Source organism: Dryobates pubescens, chromosome 23 (assembly GCF_014839835.1).
Source record: "Dryobates pubescens isolate bDryPub1 chromosome 23, bDryPub1.pri, whole genome shotgun sequence".
In the NCBI taxonomy this organism is placed as follows: Eukaryota; Metazoa; Chordata; class Aves; order Piciformes; family Picidae; genus Dryobates; species Dryobates pubescens.
In genome coordinates, this window is record NC_071634.1 from 15,840,466 (window position 1) to 15,864,060 (window position 23,595).

A 23,595-nucleotide genomic window follows, 5' to 3' on the forward strand; every position below is an offset into this window, starting at 1 on the left:
ACATGTAACAGGCAGCACGTGCATGTAGCAGAGAGCACATACGAGTGACAGGCAGCACATACGTGTGGCAGGCAGCACATGCATGTGCATAGGCAGCAGACACACGTAAGAGATGCCACAGAGGCATGAACAGGCAGTACAGTTGTAACGAGCTGAGCATGTGCGTGACGGGCAGCACACACACGCAAGAGCACACGCGCGTGGGCAGGCAGCACACGCGTGTCAAGGGGCAGCACACGCGTGTCAAGGGGCAGCACACGTTACTGGGCTGCACACGCATGTGCCAGGCAGCACATACGTGCCAAGGGGCAGCAGATACACCTTACGGGGCAGCACACACGTGTGACCGGGCACGGCCATGTGCACGTGCAGCACACACGTGTGCAGCACACACGTGTGCACCTGCCTGCACGCGCCCCGCCGTGGCACACGCGGCCCAGACGGGAACCGCCGCCGCAGGCCCCAAGTGTTTCCGGTCCGGTTTCCGCCCGGACCCAGCTCCTCTGTGCCCGCTTCAGAGATGGCGGCCCCGGCACCACCAGCGCTCTCCGCCCGCTGCTGCTGGGCGCGCGTTCCGCCGCGCCGGGCGGAAGTGGCTCGGCGCCGAATTGGTTCCCCTGCAAGGCGGGACCCCGGCACCTGCGGCGCCGGATGAGCAAGGCCTGGCGGCGCGGCAGGATGGAAGGCGGTGAACACGGTGAGGGTCCCGGGCCGGGCGGGGGTGTCGCTGGTGAGGCCCCGCCGGGCGCGATATGGCGTCCCCGGGCCGCGCTGACAGTCGTGCTCCCCCGCAGGGGAGGAGGCCGAGGCGGGCGGCGGACATGGCTCCCACAAGAAAAAGCACAAGAAGCACAAGAAGAAGCACAAGAAGAAACATCACCATCAAGAGGCGGCGGGGTTGCCGCCCCCCGCGGCTCCCGAGCCCTCTGCTGGCCTGCGCAAGCCCCAGCTTAAGCTCAAGATCAAGCTAGGGGGGCAGATCCTGGGTACCAAGAGGTGAGGAGGGGCGCGGCCGGTCTCTTCCCCCGCCCCACCAGCGCCACCGACCTCGCTCGGACACGTGTCCCCGCGTCCTGGGGAGGGCCGGGCCCTCCACGCTCCAGCTGGCCCTGTCCCGGCTGGCCCTGTCCCCATCTTTCCTCCCCACTCCCCTCACTCGGTGCCTCTCCGCAGCGTCCCGACTTTCACTGTGGTCCCTGAGGCTCCGCGCTCGCCCTCCCCGCTGATGGTGGTGGACGAGGAGGAGGAGCCCACTGAAGGGGTGCCCATCGAGCAGTACCGGGCCTGGCTGGGTGAGACCTGGGGGAATCACTGGCACAAGTGGCTATCAAGGCAGGGAGTTTGGCTGTAGGGGAGAGTGGTGGGGAGCATCAAGGGGTTGGAGCAGGATGGGGGGCCTGCAGGGATGCTCTGTGTCCCTGCCTGTAGGGCTGCTGAGAGGCCTGGAATGGTGCCCACAGTTTAGCTGTGCTGCCCAAGGCAGTGTGAGTTGCCCTGGGGGGCCTGCTTTGGGGGTGGCCTGACCCCAGGATGGGGTGATCCCCCTCCTGGTGACTCTTTTCCTGGCTCAGATGAGGACAGCAACCTGGACCCCTCGCCCCTGCCGGATCTGGACTCAGAAAGCTGCTTTCCTGCCCGTGAGGAGGAAATGGAGGAGGAAGAACGCTGGCTTGATGCCCTGGAAAAGGGTGAGCTGGATGACAACGGAGAGCTCAAGAAGGAGGTGGACGAGTCCCTGCTGACTGCCCGGCAGGTGAGGAGCAAGGCTGGAGCTGCCTGGGGCAGGACTGAGGCAGGGCAACAGGGGCCTTGGGGCTGGTGGCTGCAGGGCTGGGCTGCCCATTGAGGTACTGGGGAGCCCCAGCACGGGTGGGGGGCCAGGTCAGAGATTTCAGAGCGGCTTGGGGTGCCCTGGCTGGGGTGATGACAATGCCACTGTCCTCATGCAGAAAGCACTCCTGCACAAGCAGCAGAGTCAGCCACTGCTGGAGCTGCCCATGGGCTACAAGGCGAAGGAGCTGACGGAGGAGATGCTGGTGAAGCGGGAGGAGCGGGCCCGCAAGCGGCGGCTGCAGGCAGCCAAGAAGGCTGAGGAGAACAAGAACCAAACCATCGAGCGCCTGACCAAAACCAACAAAGCCAAGGTGAAGACATTGCGGGAGCGCAAGTCCAAGCAGCCTCCCTGCCCTGTTGTCCACTACTGCAACGCCATCGACCGCATCACTGTCTCCTTCCCCGCCGGCATGGCCCTGCCGTTGCTGCCTGCCCCGGCTCCCCCCACCGTGCCCGCCCCTATCCTCTGTGCCGTTGCCGGCTGCTCCAACCTGAAGCGCTACTCCTGCTCCCGCACCGGCCGCCCGCTCTGCAGCCTGGCCTGCTACCAGAGGAACCTCCAGCTGCAGGAAGTTGCTGCCTAGGCTGAGTGGGACAGTGGGGAGGGCCATGGACCCTCCAGGATGGACAGAGTGCGGCTGTGTCTGTGCAGCAGTCTCTGGGAGCAGGGAGAAGTCCGATCCCTCCAGGATCGACAGATAAGGGTTGAGACTGTGGGGCATGGACTGAAGGAGCCGTGAGGGGGCCGTGTCGGGGTCGGGACTCTCCATAATGGACAGAGGTGGGCAGAGACTGAGGGATTCCTGGGGCAGTGGGAGGGTTATTGTGGGCGGGTCCCGGGGCTGGTCCCGTGGTAGTGTCGGAGCTAATTAAAGGCTGTTGGTGAAGGAACCGTGTGCGGGTCCTTCGGGACAGGGAGGGTAGGACACCCTGACACTCCCAGGCGGGTTATGGTACGGCCTAGCCCGGCCATCCTGGGGCCATTGGCTGGGGCTCTGCTCAAGAGAAAACCAGGCCGCGGATTGGTTGGCTGTTTCGTCAGTCAGGAGGTCAGGCCGCGCGTTGGCTGTCCTCTCTCAAATGCCCGCCCCGGGGGCAGGGTCCAGCCAGACCGGGAGGCTGCGCTCCTACGGCGACGAGCGGCGATTTCGCTATTGGTTGGTGTCCCGGTCAGTCACAGACAGGGGGGCGGGGCTTCACCTGTGGTTGGTGGCGGCCGCCGCCAATCCGGTCGTGAGGCGGGGCTAGGTCCCTTTGTCTCTGTTGTTGGGCGTGAGGCGCGGGCAGATAGTTCCCGATTGGTGGGGGCAGGGCGGCGGCGGCGACGCCGATTGGTGAGCGGCGTGAAGGCGGAGGGTGATTGGTCAACGGAGGTGGTAGGGGCGGGGCGGAATCTCCGGCCCGGGCGTGATGGCGGCGGCGGAGGCTGCTGCCCGGGCGGTATCGGTGGGCCCGGCGGTCGCTATGGCGGCAGCGGCAGCAGCAGCGGGGCAGCGGCTGCTGCTGCGGGCGGCGGGGGCCGGGGCCGGGGCGGCGGAGCGGGTGGAGCCGGCACGGGGCCGCGGCGGGCTGTGAGGAGGAGCCATGGAGCGGCCTGGGAGCGGCGGCGCCGAGGGGGCCTGGGCCGCGCTGCTGGGCCGGCAGCACCAGGTAGGGCCGGGACAGGCCGGGGGAGGGCACCGGGGGCCGGCCGGGACCCGCTTCCCCGGGGCCCGGGGTGACCGTGTGGCCGTGGCTGCAGGCCCGGGAGTACTGCCCGGGGGTGAACAACCAGCCCTACGTGTGCGAGACTGGGCACTGCTGCGGGGAGACCGGCTGCTGCACCTACTACTACGAGCTGTGGTGTGAGTGCGGGGGGACCGAGGAAGGGGGGACCCTGCAGCTCGGGAAAGGGGTTAAGGCCTGGAGAAGGATCGAATGGCTTGAGGGGATCGGGGAGCTGAGGGGAGCGCCGGAGTGTGGGGAGGGCGGAATGGTCGGCGGGGGCTGGAGGCTCTGGAGGGGTCCTGTAACTCGGGGAGGACGTCGGGGTGCTTGGGAGGACCCTGCGGCTCCGGGGGTCAAAGGCTGTGGGAGAAGGTCAGGGGCTTTGGGAGAGGCCTTGTGGCCTGTGGCGGGAGAGTGGTTCAGAGGCTCTGGGGAAGTCGAGAGCTCTGGGAGAGAATATAAGACTCTAGGAGAGGGCTCTGTGGCACGACTTGGGGTCCTTGGGGGAGATCCTGTAGTGAAGGGGGGTTGAGCACTCAACAGTTTGAGGAAAGGATTAGGGGACCGGGGGAGGTCCCTGCAGTCTCACCCTGCCCTTTGGAAAAGGGGTTCAAAAGGAGGGTGACCCTCCTCTGCTCGGCTCCCTGCAGGGTTCTGGCTCCTCTGGACCATCCTCATCCTCTTCAGCTGCTGCTGCGCCTACCGGCACCGCCGGGCCAAGCTGCGGCTGCAGCAGCAGCAGCGGCAGCGGGAGATCAACCTCATCGCCTACCACGGTGCCTGCAACTACCCCGCCTCCATGATGGACCTCAGTGAGTCGAGGGGGACACCCCCAGCCCCCTTTTTGCTCTCACTGCAGTGTCTTGTGTCCTTCTCCAGCCCCTTCTGTGTCACTCTCTCAGCTCCCTTATGTATATCTCCCTTGTGTTCCCAGCCCCATCTCCCTGCTTTCCTTTGTACTCTTCTGTGCCCATATGTGTCCCCTTGGCCCAGCAGCCCGTGCCAGTCTGCGCCCCAGGTGCTGCCCCCTTACCCTTTGTCCCGCCTCTCCCTGCAGGGATGCTGGCCTCCTTTAAGCTGCCAGCCTATGAGGAGGTGGCTCACCGGCCCAGCACCCCGCCGCCGCCGTACAGCACCATCCTGGCTCAGCTGGGCAGCCCCCGCGGTGCCCCTGGCTCCAGTAGCCTCACGCTCTCGCCCAGCTCTGCCAACTCCAGCAGCAGCTGCTCGTGTGGTTCCAGCTGCATCACGTCCCCCAGCAGCACCTCCCTGTCGGCCCCAGGCACCGATGACACCGAGCGCAGCCGTGCCAGCACGCCCAGCCACGACGGTGAGGGTGGCACCGGCACCAGTAGCACCGGCACCGGTGCCAGCTGGGAGCTGCCTCCTGCTGAAGTGCCGGTGCGTGGGGGCCCCCCGAAACACGCCTTGTTCTCCTCCACCGTGGACTTCTTTGAGGCTGATGGGCACCTCTGCTCTGACATCGAGGAGGGCGAGGAGGAGGAGGGTGGCGTGGCCCAGGATGAAGGTGGCACTGGTGGTGGCAGCGAGCATTTCAGGCACCGACGGCTGACAGGGGACTCAGGCATTGAGGTGGGACGATGCCAGGAGGAGGAAGAGGGTGAGGGTGAAGGCACCCACCTCCTGGGCAAGGCTGGCCCCGCACCTCCACCTTGCTGCTCATCCGAGGGGCCTGGCTCACCCGCTCTGCCCATCTGAGCCTCTCAGCCACCCCCTGCCCGGCCCCTTCTGCCTGGTTCCCCCCTCTCAGCCTTGGAGAAGCTGTGGGGCACAGCAAGTGTGACTCCTGCTCAGAGGGCACCTGGTGTGGGGCAGGCAGCACTTTGGAGGGGCTCCCCCTGTGTGCCCTGGGTGTGGGGCAGTCCCGGGGTCTGGACTCTCCCCACAGAGCCCCCGACTGACTCCTTCCTTCACCCCCCAATGGAGTGTTCCCCCCTGCTCCTCTGAACTGCTTCCAGGGACCCTGCTCCAGCCCTCTGCCCCCCCCCAGTGCTGGTGTAGGGGGACCCCCAACTCCGCCTGGGGCTGGGCGGCTCACGTAGCGTTTGCTCACCATTAAAGAGATGTGGAAGTACAGCAGCCTGCTGGGGGCTACTGGGTCTTAGTTGGGCTACTGGGCACCCCCAGTCACATAAGTAGAGGCACTAAGATACCCACTATGGCATGGGGGACACTGCCCCAGCCCTACAGGCATCTCACCTCTATGGCATGTGGGATGCTGCCCTAGCTCCACGGGGTGATGCAGGGGCTGAGCTGGGACTCCCTAGGCCACTTCCTTGCCAACCCCAATGGAGAGGGGAACTGGGACACTCCCACCCCATGGCATGGGAGACCAGGCTTATAGAGCAGTATTGGGGCCTAGCTGGGTCACTCTCCCAGGCATTGGCACTGGCAATGCTGCAGCTGAGCTGGGAGCTTCCGGGCCTCCTCAGCACCACTGGGTGGCACCAGGACCACCACAGCCCTGCAAGAACCAAACCCTCCTACTGCACAGAATCAGCAACTCCTGCAGACAGACAGCAGCAAGCCCTGATGGTATCAAGAGGTTTATTGGGGGAGGCGTTGGGCTCAGTGCCTCCACCTGCACCTGAGTCAGAGGAGCCAGGCCAGCAGCACGTGCCAGCCCGTAGTCCCACAGCCTTTAGTAGTCCTCAGCCATGGCCAGCACGACCAGTGCGGTCCAGCCCGCAAAGGGCCGGCAGCCCTGGCCCTGCCCGGTGCTGTCGTTGTAGTTCTCCCAGAGGAAGCCGCTCTCGGTGAACTGCCGGTACACATTGGTGATCAGGTTGTGCCGCAGCTCCTGGTAGAGCTCTTCTGCCCGTGCCCGCTGTGGGCCTTCGGCCTTGGCGTAGCCATGGAGCGCCCGCAGCGCCAGGTAGTTGATGTTGACCCAGACGGCGCCGCGCCAGTAGGGAGGATCGTGCTGGCTGTTGCGGCGCATGTAGAAGCTGCTGTCGGCAGCCAGCGACCGCAGGCCGAAGGGAGTCCAGAGCCGCCGCTCGCTCCTCATGGCCGCCAGCACCGCTGGCAGCCGTGGCGAGTCTGGCCGCAGCACCCCCAGCAGCACTGGGAACAGGCTGACGTAACCTAATGCCCCCACAAACCGCGGCCGCGGTGCTTCCCGCACCTCCCGGACCAGCCGCGGTTCTGGCGGTGGATGCCCTGGCGCTGCCGGCGCCGGCTGGTGCCACCTCAGCCCCACCGCAGTGCTGTGGTTGCCGTAATCGGCAAAGGCACCCAGCTCTGGCGCCCAGTGGTGCTGGTCAAGGAGGGCGTTGTCGGTGAGTGCCTGCTCCATGGCACGGTAGGCGTCCGCCGGCTCGCCCAGCCGCTCGGCCACGGTGGCCAGCACGCGGGACGCCAGTGCCATCCAGCAGCGCAGGTCCAAGTGCCGCTCCTCGGGCGAGGGGTGGGAGGCACGGGGGTAGTCGTCCAGCCCTGATGCCAAGGTTTTGGCATTGAGGAAGAGCTCGGGGCGGGCATCGCGGCCGCGCCAGCGGAAGGTGAACGGCAGCGGTCCGGCCTGCGTCCGGTTGTACCAGTCGTACCAGGTGCGGAGACGGGGCAAGATACGGTGCAGGTAGGGCTGGGGGGCCTCGGGGAGCAGCTGCTCTAGTGCCAGCAGCAGCGTGGGGGGGTTGGCTGTCTCGCTGAGCTGTGGCACGAATTCGGGGGGCACCTTGGACAGCGCTTCCTCCCCCAAAATCTGCTCCCGCGGGATCCAGCCCTCCGCGTTCATCAGGTCAAGCCAGTGGGCCAAGATCTCCCGGCTGAACGCTGGATCCCAGCGTGCCAGCAGCAGCTGGTGGAAGCCCTCATCCCACAGGAAGCCCCTTGGGAAGAAGGAGCGGGAGGGGACCGCAGTAAGCAGTGAGGCCTCGGCCCCAGGCAGCGGCCGCTCACCTGGCCGTGGCGACTGGATCAGCGAGCGCCCATGGAAGTAGCCCACCCCACCCAGCAGGTCGCTGAGGGCAGCCTGGGCGAAGCGGCGCTGCGCAGGGGGAAAGCCTTTTCGAGCCAGGCCAAAGGTCTCCTCAAAACGCTGCTGGAAGGCTGCTGCGTGTCGCGACAGCGCCGACGACAGGGCTGCCCCCGCCAGCCGCTGCCGCCCTGCCGCCGCGCTGCCCGACTCGAATGTCACCTCCAGCACCGCCGGTGGCTCCAGCGTCACTTGGTGCAGCAGCAGGTGCCCACGCAGGGCTGGCGGGGGACGCTGATCCCACCCTGGCAGCCCCTTGAAGGTGTCGACGGCGAAGAAGCGGCGCCGCGGCCCTCCCTGCCCCGAGAAGACGAAGCGGTTGCTGAGGCTGCTCCGAACCACATCCGTCAGGAGGTGCAGCCCCGGGCTGGGCACATCCAGGTAGTTGTAGCTGCAAGGGAGGGCGACACAGGAAAAAAATTATCAGGGCATAGTGGGGACTCAGAGAAGGGGATGGGAAGGTTGTGGGTGAATCAGGATGGGGGGAACAGAGGGACTGGGGAAGAGGATGAGAAGGGAGTATTGAGGAAGAAGAGTAGACACAGTGAACAGGGAGGAGAATGACAGGAGGGAGATGTTGTGGGGGATGCAGGGAACAGAGCAGAGAACATCAGGGCATATGGGGACAAGGGAATGTAGGAAAGGGGGAGGGGAACATTGTGGAATGGGGGGACATGGGGGACAGGGAGAGGACAAGGGTAGGTGACATCAGGACAAAGAATGGGATGTTGAGGCTGGTGTTGGGACAAGGGCATACATGGGTGACAGGGGAGGGGCATGTCATGGGGGCATGAGGGGACAGGCAGACATGGAATAGGACACTGGTGGGGTGTGAGAGGATGTGGGCACATCGTGGAGGCAAGAAGGGGGATGACAGGGGACAATGGGGGTATCAGGGGATGGGTGGCACAGGGGGAGGGGATGCCATGGCAAAGCACCTGGCATGTTTGGGGTCCCCTTCTGCATCAGCTGTGGGTGGGAGGAAGGTGAGGGTGAAGTCTCCCAGCTCCTCTGTCGTCCCTGTCACAGCAGCCAGCCGGGTCTTGTTCTCCAGGTGCGGCCGCAGCGTCCCCTGCCCGTCTGTTGCAACGTAGAAGAAGAGAGAGAGGAGTGGGGCCGGGCCCCCCGTGCCCTGCCAGGAGGAAGAGGAGGGTGAGGAAAGGGCGATGCGACCTCTCGGCATTGTCACACCCCACACCCCCAGCTGTCACCTCCATCCGTGCAGTGACACGCCAGCTCCAATCTCCTCCGTGATCCCCTCCCGGCCGTTTAACGAATTCGGTTTTTAACACCAATCCTCCGTCGCGGATTTCCTGCACCCCGAAATTCTCCCCGTCGTGCATCAACCAGCCATATCGCGACAGGCCGTCGCTTTGCTCACAGGTATGACGTAAGCTGCCGCCTCCCTCACGTTGCTGAAGCCACATTAAGCCTGGGGGGAGCGGGGTCGGGGGGTTCAGCCTCCGTTTGCCGGGCGGGTGCGGCGGCAGGCCGAGCCCCCGCTCCCGCCCTCTCACCGGTAACGAGAGCCCGCGGGCTGCGTGTCTTCATCCCGAAATAAACATGAGGCCGGTAAGTGCCCCAGAAGCGTTGAGGCGAGGCGAGAGGCCCGGTAGAACCGGGAGCGAGCGCGGGAGGAGCGGGATGGGGGGTAACGAGGCGGGAGGTCTCGCTCCACCGGTTCCATTCAGCCACCGCTGCAAGGCCGAAGGCTACCGTTAATGCTACGGCCGCCACTGCCAGCACTGTGCGGGCCCGGCCCGCTCCTCGCTGCTGTTCTCGCTGTTCTCGTCGCGTTCCGCGCTCCCGGGGTCGTTCCCGTGCTCCATTCCCGCCGCCGCGTCGGCGCCGCTCCGCCGCCATGCTCCTGGTCGCGCTGCTTACGTCACAGGCCGCGACGGCGGCGAGGGGCGCCCCGCGCTGGCCAGTACGCCCCTTAGCGGACGGGAGGCGCAAGTGCAGCGTCTGTCCTCCACGGGACTCCCTGCCCTCAACCCAAACCCGGTCCCGAGGTGGGACAGGAACCCCACTGCGTCACCTCGGCACACACAGACCACGCTCAGCACGTCCTGGGAAGCCGCTTTATTGTGTCCCGTGGTCGGACCCACACCCGAGCGGGGGTCCTGGTGCTGCCTCAAGGCTTGGTGGGGGTCCTGGGGTAGGGGAGCGGTGGCTGCCCAACACCTGGGCTACTGTCCTGGGACAGCCCTACAGATGGGTGAGGGTCCTGCGGCAGCCCCATTGACGCGTGGGAGTGGTCCTTGGCACAAGGCAGGGACTGGAAAGGAGGCAGGGGGCTGCTTCTGTCCCCCAACAACAGCTGGCCAATGGCCTCAGCCTCCTACTCACTGCTTGACCTCTCCCCCATCACCTTCACTTACGAAGCGCTTTCGTCCCCTGTGCAGAAGGAATACAATGATGAGGATGATAAAGTGGGGAGACCCTTCGGGTCCCCCCCACAATCCCTGGTACCTGGCGGGGCAGGCGTCCCGCAGTGCCCGGGTGATGACCCCACGGTCGAAGCAAAGCTCCACCAGCTGCTCCAGCAGCCCCTGGGCCAGCGGCACATCCAGGCTGATGTCCCCCAGCTCCTCATACACCCGCTGGAAGCCCTTTGTGAGGGGCAGAGAGCAGGGTAAGCCTTTGGGTGGGCTACTGACCCCCCCACACCTCCCACAGCACCCTACACTCACCCGGTTCATCTGGTCCAGCGTCACCAGCCCTGTCTCCCACAGCACCTTCAGCAGTGTCACCATCATGGCCACAGATTCCTCACCAGAGCCTTCCAGAACCATCACCACAGCCTGTGGGGCAGCAAGAGTCAGTAGAGGCGTGGGGACTCCCCCAGAACACCCCTAGTGCCCCCCATCTTACCTCATACACCAGCTCATGGTGGAAATGGGGCACCTCCAGCTCCCTCAGGCAGTGCTCAGCCTCAGACACCTCTCCAGAGAGCAGATACTCCCGCAGGAGCAGGTTCATCTGGCAGGGAACACAGTGAGAGACATGGGGGTGGCACAGCATGGGGGACAACAAGGGGCTGCAGTGGTGGGTGCTGATGTGGGGAGGGCACAGGCATGTATCTAGGGGGACACCACAGGCAAGGTCCCATCCTGAAGGATGTGGCTGGGGAATGTCCATGGGACAGACCTCTAAGACCACACCTAGGGGTGGGGGCTTGCAGGGACAATGGATGGAGTGGGAGATTATGTCCAGGGGGGTCCAGGGTGCAAGGTGGGGGCAGCTGGGTGCTGACCTCTTTGACAAGGTGCTTGACAGGGCGCTGGCCGCCCCCCACGCCCCACACGTTGTCCAGCCGGTTGACGTCGCGCTTGATGCGGAGCAGCACGGCGGCACGGTCCAGGGCAGCCCTGTGGGATGGGGTAGGTGAGGGTGGGAGGGGGCAGGGTGGGGGAGGGGGAGGCAGGGGTCCAAAGGGGACCTTACCTGGCGTGTTCACAGTCCACACGCCCCTTGTACCGCTCCAGGAAGTCCAAGGGCAGCGCGTGATCAGCCACTGCCCGGGCAATGAACTGGCCCAGCATCTGCAGGCAGGGCATCAGTGCCTGGACCCAGAGCTGCCAGGCAGACCTTGGCACAGCCATGCCCCATCCTGGCATGGCCATAGTCCCCCTGAGCAACCCCCAACATGGCCATTGTCCCTCCATGGCCCAACACCGTCCTACATCTCTGGCATGGCTGTGTCTCCAACCAGCACAGCTGTGTCCCCTCAGGGCACCCCCAGCATGGCCATTTTTCCCCCCAGAGCATCCCCTGTCATGGCATAGCCCCCACAGCATGCTGGCATGTCCTACAGCAGCCCCTGGCATGGCCATGGCCCCCCAGCACACCTCTGCCCCCCTTAGCATTGCTGTGTTCCCTCCTTACAACAACCTTGGCACAGCCACAGACTCCCTGGCACAACCATAACCCTTCTGTCCCCTCCTCAGAGCATCCCTGGCATGACTGTGTCCCCCCTGGCACAGCTGTGTGTCCCCTGGAACATTCTGCAGCACAGCCATGACCCTGCCCAGCCCAGTGCTGGTCCCCCACCTGCGGTGCCTCAGGAGTGTCGAGGATGAGGTCGGGCAGGTCCCTCAGCATGGCGTCAAAGGCCCAGGCCACGTCCTCGGGGGTGACCACAGGCCCCACCAGCTCGGCCAGCAGGCGGGAGGTCAGCTCACGGTGGCTGGCCTTGCCCTCCAGTGCCAGGGCCACTGCCAGCGCAGCCACCGCTGGCCGTCGGCCACCCAGGTTCAGCCCCCGCAGCAGCTCCTGCGCCCACACGTTACCCACCCTGGCACCGGGACCCACCGTGGGGACCCGGCACCCCGGGGACACCCCCAGATCTGCTGCTGGCTGGGGATACAACATCCACAGGGACAATCCCAGACCATGTGGAGTCAACACCCCACAGACCCACCATGGGGACTCAACATCCCCCAGACACCCCCAGCTTCATCTTGGGGTCCTTGACCTCCCCAGGGACACCCCGCAACCCCAAGGGATCCTCTTTCCCCCCCTCACACCAGCTTGACCTCTGCAATGGTCCCCACCACCTTTGGAGCCCCATCCCCTTCCCCAGGGACTCTTCTCCATCCATATCCTTGAGGAGCTTTGTCACCCAGAGACCCCTGTCCCCTCCCCAAGGCCCCACCCCGCCCTGCAGGACCCCTCCCCATCGCACCATGACCTCGCTGGTGTCCCCATGCTCGAAGTACTCCAGCACCATGGGCTGCACGTTCTTCTCCAGCTCTTCCTCCTCCAGCTCAGGCACCACAGTGGCATAGACTGTGTCTCCCTGTGTGAGGACATGATGCCACCCTGTCACCCACAGCCCTGCCCACAGCTGGCCAGACCCCCAAGGGGCTGCCTGTGGTGGGAAGAGGACAGTGTGGGGCTGGACTGAGGGCTTGAGGCCATACCTGAGCCACCTCGTCGTAGTTGGGGTCTCGGGCATCAGGCTCCTGGTAGCCATAGACCACTCCAGGGGCACCCCACACGCCCTTGCCCCCAGCACCACCTGTGCCAGGCATAGATGGGGTGAGTGTGGGCTCAGCAAAGGGGGGCACTGAGGGACCCAGCTGGGACCACCCAGGGCAGGGTACTGAGGCTGGGGCACTGGGAGGGAGCCCAGCCACAGAAGGGGAGTGATGGAACTTTGGTGGGGTCCCAGCCCCATGGGGATTGATGGAATGGGGCCAGCCCCAAACACAGGAGGGGGAACTCAGGATGGGTCCCAACCCCAGGGCAGGAACAGGAGAGGTCCCAGCCCCATAGGGAGTGACGGAGCCGTGCAGGGATCCATCCCCACAGAGATTCAGGAGGGGTCAAACAAGGTCCCAGTCCCGTGGCAGAGGCAGGAGAGGTCCCAGCCCCAGAGAGGCCTCGTGAGGGGTGTGAGGGAGCTCTGTGGGGTCCCAGCCCCACACACTACCCCACAGCATGGCCACCCCTCACCTTTCTTGGGCAGCCCACGGCCCTTGCCCGCGCGGGACCTGCGGTCGTGTGCTCTGCCCTTGGGGCTGCCGGGGGGCTCCGTCCCGGGCTCGGGACCCTCCGACAGCGACTCCCGAGCCGAGTCCCGGGACGATGCTCGCCGCAGCCGCCGCTTAGCCTTGGCCTTCAGCCGTGCCTCATGCAGCAGCTTCTCCTGCGGGGTCCAAGGACGGAGACCCCCGGCCCCCAGCAGCGCCTCGTCCCCATCCTCATCCTCTGCAGCCACTGGGCACGGGCCCTGGGCACGGCGGGCATCATCATCACACACTGGGGCACCAGGACGCCACCCAGGACTCCATGGGACCCCTGCCATGCACCTCCAGCCGTGCCCGGGACGCCCAAACAAGACCCCCACCCTATGCCTCCCATGGGACACCCAAGAGCCCCCCCCCCCCCCCATGTAGCTCCAACTTCTCCTGGGATCACCATAGACCCCTGTACTCTTCTGGTACCCCGGAGAGCCCCCTACCATGCACCCCCAGCCTCTCCTGCGACCCTCATGGACTCCATACTACCCTAGGAACCCTCTCAAGTGCCCCCCAGCCTCCCCAGAGACCCCCATAGTAAGCTGGGGCTCTCAAGAGGTCCCCATTATAGGGGTGTCCATCCTTCTCAAGACCCCATGGGCCCCCCCGCAAGTCCCCCCCAGCCCTCCCAGCCCCATTCAGGACGCAAGCCCCCCCGACCCTCCCCTAGTCCCCGCTGGTCCCGGAGCAGAGAGGTCTCCGTCCCCTTCCGGTGCCGCTCCTGGCGCCGTTACTTGCCGTAGCGAACGGCCCGCGATTGGCAGCGCCCAGCTCGGCAACGGGGATGGCCATAACGGGCGGCACCGGGAGCCGCACGGGGACAACCGGGACCAGGACCGGGAAGGGGCGTCCGGGCTCGACTCCACCCCGCCCCAAGACGGAAGTGACCGTGTTCGGTAGCATCATGGGAACCGTAGTCGCACCACGGGTGCCAGTAGCCACCGACCCCTGAGACCCCACCACAGCCCGAGCTACCAGGCTTCGGCAGCGGCTCAAGGAGAGCCCGGGCGAGGAGGGTTGGGAGGGCAGCAGCTACCGGGGACCAGCCCACCGGGCACCGGAAGAGACAGAGGGATGGGGGCGGATGCGGGCACCCCGCTTTTATTGCACAGAGTCAGGTCTCGGGGTTGTTGCCCACGCAGGGCAACCCGGGCACACGCCAGCGCCGCGCCCGGTTGAGCCGCAGCGACAGCCACTGCTGCTGGCTGCCAGACAAATAGGACTCGGGAACGCCGCTGCGCAGCCGCACACCGGCATCCGACGGGGGCGGCCCCACCTGGGGGGCCACTGCTGCTGCATCCAGGGTGTCGAGGCCGTGGAGGGCATCGGTGCCTGGCTCCTGCGGGTGGGCACCCTCATCTGAGCCTGGTCAAGGAGAGGGTTTGGAGTTGGGAGGGAGACAGGAGTCAGAGGAGGCTGTCCCTGGCCCTATCCGTGTTCCCAGTGCTCCATCCCAGCCCCATCCTCATCACATTACCTCTTCCTATCCCCATCCCACTCCTGATCCTATTCATATTCCCATCCCTGTCACTGTCCCCATCCCCACCGTCCCATTTCCCGTCCCTGTCCCGGTCCTCATCCCCCGAACCCATTGTCTGACCCTTGCCCCCATCTCCATCATTCCTGGTGCCGTCTCTGTCCCCACCATCCCCACCCCAATGCTCTCCCCTCACCCCATCCCCGCCGTGCCCATCACCCCCATTCCCGTCCTGTCTCACAGCAGCGGCGCAGGTTGTGCCAGGGCCGCGGTGCCCCGCCGGCGGTGCCCCCGGGCTGCTGCAGGAGGCAGAGGATGGCACCATCCATCTGCTGGAAGACACGGAGGGCGAGCAGGGCCTGCCGGGTCTCGGGGGCCAGCCCGTAGCGCTCCGAGGCCACCAGCTCCCGCACCAGCTCGAAGTCCTGCCGCAGCTGCAGGGCTCCCTGCAGGCTGGAGACGCTGGTGGTTGGCATCGCGGCCACACTGGCACCGCCCCGGTGCCAGCCTGACCCCACCCTGGGCACCGTACCTGAACTTGATCCTCTGGGCTAGGATATGGTCCATCCAGGCTTCCAGGAAGGCTGTGGTGACCCGTGCCAGGGCGGGTGCCTGGGCATCACGGGGCAGCAGCTGGGCACCCTGCAGCACCTGGCCCAGCACTGCCTGCGCTGCCGCTGCCGCGTAGGCGCTGGGTGAGCTGGGCAGGTCTGCGGGGACAAGAGGACACAGGGGGATGCCCGCTCAGCCCTGGCCGTGGCACCGCTCGCAGCACTGCCCGTGCCACCGCGGCACTCAAACGCACCGGGGCGCAGGCCAACCCGCCAGTGCTTGCCCAATGGCATCGTCTGATCGAAGATCTCAGCTGACATCCGCTTGCAGTCCGTGGAGAACATCTTCAGCACATCCCCCGAGAAGAGCTAGGGACACAGCAGGGAAAACCAGGGTGGCACCAACAGCACCCAGTGTCTCCCAAGCATGGCACCGCATGGCACCAGCCAGCTCCTGGAGCTGCCACCAACCACGCTCGGGCTGTACCTGGATGCTGGTGGCCACGGAGTGAAGCTGCTGGCAGAGCTGGAGCTCCCAGGGGGACGGTGAGGTGAGGGGGCGGTCCAGGGTGTTGGGGGACAGCCCTGGGTGGGTGTCCCCAGGCACTGGGAAGGTCTCTCTCACCAGCAGCACCAGCTTGTCAGTCTCTGTCTTCAGCAGCTGGAGGCAAGAGGGGAGCGGAAGCCAGTCCCACAGAGAGCCTCATGGCCAGCCCCAAGGCCAAGCCCACGGCCAGCCTCACAGCCCAGCCTTGGCAGGGTGGGAGCTGATCTCAAAGGCTGCTCCCCACCCCACACACTGCCTCCCACATACCTGCAGGTCCCCCTGGGTGACGATGAGGAACTGGGGCAGTGCCCAGGCTGACAAATACCTGCAGGCTCTGCTCATCAGCCACCAGCAGCTGGCCTGGGCTGTGGCCACGCACCGAGACAGGACCTGCAGCCGCGGGCAGGACTGGCCCGAGGGGTGGCCTGCAGAGTAAGGGGGTTCAGACCAGAGGAGACCCCCAGGCCCTAATCCCACCCCATCCCATCCCTCTGCTCGCAGGGCAGCCCCTTGAGACCCCCACCCCTTCTCTGTCCCTCTGCTCACCAGGCAGTATCTGTAGGCAGTGCAAGGCCAGGGTCAGCCCTGGGTAGAGCCGCTGCAGGCACCATCCTGTCCGGCTCCGCACCGGCCCTGCCGCCGGTACCGGCCCCGGTTCCCCAGAGCAGGGATCCGACAGCGCCGAGCCCAGGGCATGGCAGAAGTCTGGAGGAGGACATGGTCAGTGGCATTGGTCAGTGGCATGGGGGCAGCAACCCCACACTACCTGCCCACATCCTGCACCTCACGGCCCACGCACCCCTCCACACCCTGCAGCCCCCCCACCTCATACCCTCCATCCTTCACACCCTGTGCCCTGCATCATGTACCCCACAGTCCACACCCAGCACCCCATATTCTACATCCCCTGTGCCCCATACCTCACCCCACATCCTGCATCACACTATCCCAATGCTGCACCCCATGTCCCACACCATGTACCCCACAACCGAGACCTCACACCCCACTACCCCATACCCTGCACCCCATGTCCTGGATACCATATCTCACACCTCCACCTTATACCCCAGACCCCAAATTTTGCACCCCACATCCTGCAACCCCGTTACCCTACGCCCTGTACATTGTACCCACAAGCCCCCACTCCTTGTGCCCCCCAGCCCTACCTCCCCTTACCACTATCCCAGCTCCGGAGAACACCCTGGCAGAGCAGCCTCAGGCAGAGCCACCCCAGCTCCTCTTCACACTCCTGGGGCACGCCAGCTGCGGGGGCAAAGAGTCAGGGGCTGGTGGCAGCACCCCACAGCAGTGGTGCCACTGGAGACATCCCAGGGAGCCACCCCTCACTCCCACCAGCCCACTGCAGCCCCCACGTACCCCTGGCAAGCGCCTGGCTCATCTCCCTTGCCGTGGCCACGCTGCTGCCCGTGGGGCAGTGAGGCAGCCCCAGCCAGTGGCCCAGGGCAGTGCCGGTGGCCCCCCAGAAGAGCCGTCGGTACCGGGTGTGCAGGGCCTCGGCAGCGGGTGCCCAGGACGCATCCAGCCACCGCACCGACTTCCAACCGGCAGAGCTGGGCCTGCTGCCTGCGTCCATGCCCACCAGCTCCGGCAGCTTGGGGCTGGGTGTCAGCGGCTTCTCTTGGCTGGGCCCATGGAGGACATGGTACCAGAGGGTGTTGGTGGAGGCCACCAGCACCCCCAGGATGTGGCCCATCAGCTCCTCATCCTCCTTGCACAGCTCCTGCAGCTCCCTGGTGAAGCCCAGTCTGGAAGTCTCCATGCCCGCCACAGCACCACGCTCCGGAGGCCAAGGCACCACCACGTCCTCCCAGCAGGTGTGTTCCGCCACGTCCCGTGGCTGCAGGAGGGGTTGGAGCCGTTTAGCCGCCAGCTGTCCCCGCTCAGCGGCCAGGATCTCCAGCACCTTTGCCGCAGGGAAGGTGCAGGAGGGGTCACCAGCGGCACCACAGCTGCCAGCGGTGCCCATCTCCAGGGCCAGGTCTCCCACGACGCGGTTGTAGATCTCAATGCCCTGGAAGAGGTCAGACAGCAGCGCCGGGGAAGGGAGTGCCACCACGGTGCCAGCTCGTGCCAGCGCCCGCAGCTGCGCCTCGATGCGCCGCTCGGCCAGCCCCGCCGCGGCCAGCGCTGGCAGCACCAGTGCCCGCCGCATGTGCGCCACTGACTCGTGGCGGCGCAGCAGCAGCGGCCGCAGCCACGGGTCCCCTGCAATCCGCCGCCGCAGCCCGCTCCAGTGCCCAGCGTGAGTCCGCAGCTCCTGGCACAGCTCCCGCAGCGGCTGCTCGGCTCCCGGTTCCCCTGCCAGCGGCTCCGGTAGCGCCATGAGCCGGCGGAGAAAGTCAGAGGTGGCCTTCAGGCGCCGGCTGTAGTCACGGGCGAGGCGCAGGAGGTGGCGGTGCTGCAGGAGGGCATGAAGGGCAGCGCCACGCTCAGCTACACGTGGGTGCACCGGGTGGTAGGTGAAGGCAGTGGCTCCGACGTCGCCTGGCTGGTGCCGCACGTGGCCGTGGAAGGTCTCGGTGCGGGGGTCCTCCCAGATGCAGAGGCAGCGGCGCAGCCCCGGGAAGCTGTGCTCCAGCGGGGCCACAAAGGCTGGTGCTTCCTCCTCATCCTCGTCCTCGCTGCCGTCGTTACTGCGCTGCCGGGCCCGGGGCATCAGGCGACGCAGGCTGGGGGTGACACAGCTCCGCAGCATGGCCTCAGCCCTCTGCAGTGAGCGGGCCAGGCCCCCCAGGGAGCTGCCGCCTGTAGAGACAGAGACCCTTAGTGGGGGCAAGGCAGGCGGGGACCTCCTGCCCGTGCCTACCCTGGCTCTGCTCTGGTGGCCAGAGGAGACAAGGGGATAGCCGCAGCGCTCTGGTCACACCGGCATTGCCAGAGCTGGTGTCGGAGCCTACTGACAGTCCCCAGACCCTAACGCCTAGGGAGACCCAGATCTCCCAGGGAGCCCCCAGACCCCTCCAGCAGAGGACTCATCCTACGGGCTGCTCTTGCTCGGGTACCATTAACACTCGCATCCGTGTCACACTTCAGTTATCCATTAATTACGCAGCTTCACTGCCCACTCCCCAGGCCCTGCTCACTCCTCACCTGTCTCAGGCGAATCCCCGCGGGCAGCTCCATCACCCGGGGGCTGGAGGAGGAGGAGAAGGAGTCCGCTGAGCCCGGCGCCGTCGCCATCATCTATCTAGGAGGGGACCGGCAAGGAGTCAGTACAGCCCGCTTTGGGTGGGCTAGCGGAGAGGGGCGTGACCGTCATGACGTGACCGCGCCCCCCCGGCCACGCCCCTCTTCCAAACCACGCCCCCTCGGCGGTTGTCACGGAGACGCTGAGAGCGGCCTTGGGCCCGGTGCCGGCGCTCAGTAGAGGAATCGCCGCTCCCAGCCGGGCGCCGGCACCGGGCCCAAGGCTTAAGCGGTTTCTCCTTGTCCGCTCAGGGCCTCACCTTCATGCAGGTCTCCCCGCCGCGACGCTCAGGGCCGCCGTCCTCCATGCTGGGCCATCCCCGGGGGCGACGGGAGGAAATAGGCTTAGGCCGCGCCCCGCCTTAATCCGGAGGAACGGGCAGGGCTTGACCTGCCAAGAGGTCAGAGCCTCGGTGCCCGGTGTCCTGAGCAGCGGCAGGCATCCGTGCTCTGAGCGCAGGAGGGCAATGCCAGAGGGGTCACGGAGCCCCGCTGCTGCTCGGTACGGGCCTCACGGGCCGCCGTCCTGCCCGCACCCAACATGGTGGGCAGGCAAGCCTCAGCCGGCTCACTGCCCCACTTCCGGTTCAGGCGCGCCCCACTTCCCGTCCACGCCGAGACCTACTTCCGGTTTTTCTGTGCCCCACTTCCTCCGCGTCCGGGTTGGGCGGCCCAGGGTGATGCGGAGAGTGGACGGGACGCCGGAGTCGGCCGGATCGAGCCTCAACTCCTTTAGGCTCAGGGTCGCCCCCGCCGCCTGCCCCTGGGGCTGCGTGCTCGGGCCTGAGGGTTGGAGCGACGGTACGGGGCGGGAGGCACTCGGGGGGGGGGGGGGTCCCGAAGCCACGGGAGCCGCGCTGTGAGGTGGGCTGGGGCTGCTCGCCAGTCTGGATCTCGGTGGAGCGCGGGGCTTAGCGGGGCTGGAGGGGCGGTGGGGCGGGGAGGGGCCTGTGCCCGGTCCCGCCCCGATCCCGCCCCGATCCCGCCCCGGTGCTGTGGTTTCAGTTTCGTTTCTGCCCGTTCACGGCTGGCTTCTCTTCTCGCAGCGCCCTTCTGTCCCCTGCACCGTCCACCGGGCGCCGCCGAGGCCGCGCACAGCCTGTGGCAGGTACGTGGGGACCTGGGGAGCGGCGGCGGTTGCTCCGGTCTGGTCCCTCCCCTTCAGCTCCGGGTGACGCCGCCGGTCGCCTCCAGCGCGGTGAACCGAAGCGCTATGGGAGAAGCGTCCGGGACCTGTGATGTCTTGCACCATGGTGAGTCGGGGGGAGACCCCAGGGGAGGCTCCCGGGGTTCTCCGTGATTGAGAGTTGCTCCTGACGCGTCCGGTTCTCACTACCTAGACCTGGACTTCTGGGACCAACAAAACTTTTGCGAGGAGTACAGCGAGGAGGAGGAGGACGACGACGATGAGTATGAAGATGAAGTGGATGAAAACGGGCGCTGGGTGGGCTTCAACGAGCCCTGGGTGTTCGAGGACGACTTGCCTCCATTCTCGTACCAATGCGTGGTGACTCCTTTCGAGTACCAACACTTTATGAATCTTTTTGGGAACCACGAGCCTCCCGAGTCGATCTCCCTCCCCTCCAGCCTGTTGGAGGCTAAGATGGGCTGGCTGCCTGCCCCCCGGGGGCAGCAGCTGACAGCTGAGGTGAGAGGTACCCCCTGATCATGCCCTGTCTACTCCTTGACCACACTTTGCCCATCCCCTTCCAACCCTCTGCCTGCACCCAGCCCATGCCCTGGGGGCACCAACTGATAGACTAGATAAAAGGCATCACCAGCCCATCACTTGTCTGTGCCTTGGGTCGATGGCCAAGATGAGAGGTACCCTCTGCTTACTCCTTGCTCAGCCCCTGTCTACCCCCTCCACATCAGACTTCAGCCTCTGGTCCCTCTTGTTGTCCCCAGTGCCTGGCAGCACTAAATCCAGGAGAGTTGGCACTGCTGCCACTGGTGTGTCTGGGGCTCTTCCAGCCATGGCACGGTGCCAGTGCCCAGCACTCATGGTGTTGCTCCCCCAGGAAGCAGAAAGGAACGCACGGGAGCTGGTGGCAGAGGAGGAGCGCATCAAGAAGAAGGCAGAGAAGAAGAGGCTGAAGAAGAAAGTGAGTTCACCCCACAGAGAGGGGGTTCAGCCCATGTTCAAGGCTTGCTTCCACTCCATGAGACCTGGGGCCAGGTGTGGGGTCATAACCTCTGCTGGTGCCCACTCATGATTCCCTTTCTGCTTTGCAGAAGCAGAAGGACCGGAAGAAACGGGAGAAATTGGCACAAGAGCAGAAAAGTGCACTGCAGGCCAAGCCGGTGGGTGGCTGCTCCCCAGTCCCAGGCACACCTTCTGTGGGGCCCCTAAAAGTGGGATGCTGCAGGGAGAGGGTGGGCAGAGCCCCCTGCCCCAGCTGTCACCTCGCTCCTGCTCTCTCCTTCCAGAGCACCCCGGATGCAGACGTTGAACACCCTCAAACCAGCAGTGCTGAGAAAGAGTGTCCAGACCCCAACCCCTCTGCAGGCCCCAGGGACTCCTTGGGCAAGGAGGAAGGAGGCCAGAAAACTAGGGTAGAGGAGCTGGAGGTGAGAGCTCCTGATGTGGGCACCAGCCTCATGCAGGTTCTGCCCTACGAGGAGCCCAGTGTTCTGCCCACCTCACCCCTTCTGCATGCCCTCCATCCTGCTCCCCTAGGATGAGCTGGACCTGAGCTGCTCCTTCGTCTCCAAAGCCCGGGAGAAAGCAGGTGTCAGGCTGCCAGGGCCCACCAAAGAGAAGCCAGACAGAGCAGACAGCACCAAGCCAGGCAGGAAAGTGCCAGGGAAGGTGAGTTGGAGCCCATGAGGCCCCAGGGAGGGAGCTGCCTGCCCCATGAGCACCCAGTCCCTCACTGCCTGCCCCACAGGTGCCTAAGCCTGAGCCCCTGGATACAAGTGTGGTGGAGCAGAGCCTGGTTCTTGCAGGTCAGTGCCAGAAGGGTTTGGGCCAGGGCTCTTCATGGGGTGACCTGGGTTTAAGGCTGTCTCCAAGGCCTGTCCCTCGCAGCTGGGTGATGGCACAGTCAGTGTTTCCTCCGCAGGCCGTGGCAATGAGGCTGCTCAGCAGGGCCGGTACGCCGAGGCGGTGCAGGCCTTCACCGAGGCCGTGAGGCTGAACCCCCAGGAGCACCGGTGAGTGGGGCCGGGGACAGGGTGGCTGGAAGGCATCCACTGAGAAAGATCCTGGGGGTGGTGGTTGGCAGTGGATGAAGATGAGCCAGGGTGTGCCCAAATGGCCCAAGAAGGCTAACAGCATCCTGGCCTGGATCAGCGACAGTGTGGTCAGCAGGACCAGCACAGTGGTGGTCCACCTGTAGTCAGCACTGGTGAGGCCACACCTTGAACATTTGGTTCAGTTTTGGCCCTCTTACTCCAGGAAGGATGTTGGGGTGCTGTAACGTGCCCTAAAGAGTGGCAAAGTCGGTTAAGGATCTAGAGCAGTCTGTGGGGTGCAGCTGAGATCATTGGGGTTGGAGAAAAGGGAATCTAAGGGGAGACCTCCTGGCTCTCTACAGTTCCCTGAAAGGAAATTTGAGCCAGGTGGGGGTTGCTCTCTTCTCCCTAGGAACAAGTGATAGGACAAGAGGAAATGGCCTCAAGCTGCACCAGGGCAGGCTTAGGTTGGACATGAGGAACAATTTCTTCCCTGAAAACTGTTGTCAAGGCCTGGCCCAGGCTGCCCAGGATTGGAGTCCCCATCCCTGGAGGGGTTTCAAAGCTGTGTAGATGTGGTGCTGGGGGCCATGGTTTAGCGGTGACCTGGCAGTGCTGGGTTAATGATTAGACTTGATCTTAAAAGCCTTTTGCTACCCAAACATTCCCATGATCCCCTGCTCCACGTCCCCCAGGCTCTTTGGGAACCGCTCATACTGCTACGAGAAGCTGCAGCGCTACGAGGAAGCCCTCAGGGATGCACAGGAGTCGCTGCGCCTCCAGCCTGGCTGGCCCAAAGGCTTCTTCCGCAAGGGCAAAGCGCTGCGGGGGCTGCAGGTAGTGGGCCTAGAGCCATGAGGTGCCAGCGGGGCTAGGTGCCAGGGCTGTGGGGTGCCTGGGCTGTGGGGTGCCTGGGCTGTGGGGTGCCTGGGCTGTGGGGTGCCAGGGCTGTGGGGTGCCTGGGCTGGGTGAGAACCAAAGGCTGCCAGTGGAGCCGGCTGTGGGGTGCCAAAGTGGGTTGTCTGTGGGCCGGTTTGGGAAGCTGCAGCACTGTGCCAGAGCTGGTCACGGGGTGCCAGCGGGGAAGGGCAGGGTGCTTTGGTTCCAGCTGGGCAGTGGGTGCTCAGCCCCCCCTTGCCCTGTGCCAGCTCTACGCTGAGGCCGCCCGCACCTTCGAGAAGCTGCTGCACCAGGATGGGGCCAATGCCGAAGTGGCCTCTCAGCTCAAGGCCTGCCGTGCCCTGCTCCTGGTGGGTGTCCCTGCTGTCCCCTTCAGTGTCCCCACTCTCTCCTTCAGTGTCCCTACCCCTTGGGCCTGACCTCCTCACCCTCCACAGCAGGGCAGCCACCAGAGCAGCCCAGGAGGGATTCCCCTGTCCCCATCACCACTAGAGGCCACAGAGCCACCACTGTCTTCCTCTGGTAAGTGATGTTGTGCTGGTTGCAGGGGTACACCTGGGCTAGAACTGCCCCAGGGTGGGTGCTGAGCCCCTCCTGGGCCCTTGGCAGGGGAAGGGGCAAGTAGGAGTTGCCAGAACACGAGAGGCTTTGTCACCATGGTGAGCTCCAGG

At 65.5% G+C, this 23,595-nt stretch overlaps 6 protein-coding genes across 7 annotated transcripts; 3 read left to right on the forward strand and 3 right to left on the reverse strand.

The window, feature by feature from the left end:
• Nucleotides 1-567: 567 nt before the first annotated feature.
• Nucleotides 568-2,617, forward strand: INO80B (INO80 complex subunit B). Its single transcript, XM_054172225.1, has 5 exons — nt 568-697; nt 795-996; nt 1,174-1,292; nt 1,572-1,753; nt 1,950-2,617. Exons 1-5 carry the CDS (start codon nt 652-654, stop codon nt 2,415-2,417), a joined length of 1,017 nt encoding a protein of 338 aa, XP_054028200.1. The 5' UTR covers nt 568-651; the 3' UTR covers nt 2,418-2,617.
• A 595-nt stretch (nt 2,618-3,212) lies between these two features.
• WBP1 (WW domain binding protein 1) lies at nt 3,213-5,281 on the forward strand. Its single transcript, XM_054172213.1, has 4 exons — nt 3,213-3,483; nt 3,575-3,677; nt 4,191-4,352; nt 4,598-5,281. Exons 1-4 carry the CDS (start codon nt 3,418-3,420, stop codon nt 5,257-5,259), a joined length of 993 nt encoding a protein of 330 aa, XP_054028188.1. The 5' UTR covers nt 3,213-3,417; the 3' UTR covers nt 5,260-5,281.
• Nucleotides 5,282-6,106: 825 nt separating this feature from the next.
• On the reverse strand, nt 6,107-9,404 carry MOGS (mannosyl-oligosaccharide glucosidase). Its single transcript, XM_054172402.1, has 4 exons — nt 9,058-9,404; nt 8,752-8,972; nt 8,479-8,672; nt 6,107-7,931 (listed from the first exon to the last, which is right to left on the reverse strand). Exons 1-4 carry the CDS (start codon nt 9,401-9,403, stop codon nt 6,203-6,205), a joined length of 2,490 nt encoding a protein of 829 aa, XP_054028377.1. The 5' UTR covers nt 9,404; the 3' UTR covers nt 6,107-6,202.
• A 210-nt stretch (nt 9,405-9,614) lies between these two features.
• On the reverse strand, nt 9,615-13,927 carry LOC104308898 (programmed cell death protein 4). Of its 2 annotated transcripts, XM_054172174.1 has the most exons (11): nt 13,804-13,927; nt 13,001-13,277; nt 12,466-12,563; nt 12,228-12,341; nt 11,594-11,815; nt 10,988-11,085; nt 10,797-10,911; nt 10,415-10,522; nt 10,234-10,344; nt 10,013-10,152; nt 9,615-9,937 (listed from the first exon to the last, which is right to left on the reverse strand). In XM_054172174.1, exons 1-11 carry the CDS (start codon nt 13,855-13,857, stop codon nt 9,886-9,888), a joined length of 1,389 nt encoding a protein of 462 aa, XP_054028149.1. In that variant the 5' UTR covers nt 13,858-13,927; the 3' UTR covers nt 9,615-9,885. The 2 variants fall into 2 exon arrangements, with proteins under 2 accessions (XP_054028149.1, XP_009908445.2); XM_009910143.2 differs by lacking the exon at nt 13,804-13,927 and having other exon boundaries at nt 13,001-13,354.
• A 224-nt stretch (nt 13,928-14,151) lies between these two features.
• CCDC142 (coiled-coil domain containing 142) lies at nt 14,152-19,155 on the reverse strand. Its single transcript, XM_054172109.1, has 11 exons — nt 19,108-19,155; nt 18,752-18,848; nt 17,018-18,406; nt 16,817-16,903; nt 16,187-16,345; nt 15,908-16,065; nt 15,581-15,754; nt 15,348-15,462; nt 15,075-15,252; nt 14,784-14,995; nt 14,152-14,430 (listed from the first exon to the last, which is right to left on the reverse strand). Exons 1-11 carry the CDS (start codon nt 19,153-19,155, stop codon nt 14,180-14,182), a joined length of 2,868 nt encoding a protein of 955 aa, XP_054028084.1. The 3' UTR covers nt 14,152-14,179.
• A 1,483-nt stretch (nt 19,156-20,638) lies between these two features.
• On the forward strand, nt 20,639-23,454 carry TTC31 (tetratricopeptide repeat domain 31). The gene is made up of 9 exons (XM_054172110.1): nt 20,639-20,952; nt 21,083-21,151; nt 21,278-21,418; nt 21,528-21,659; nt 21,739-21,796; nt 21,913-22,003; nt 22,720-22,861; nt 23,173-23,274; nt 23,362-23,454. Exons 1-9 carry the CDS (start codon nt 20,656-20,658, stop codon nt 23,452-23,454), a joined length of 1,125 nt encoding a protein of 374 aa, XP_054028085.1. The 5' UTR covers nt 20,639-20,655.
• Nucleotides 23,455-23,595: the final 141 nt, after the last annotated feature.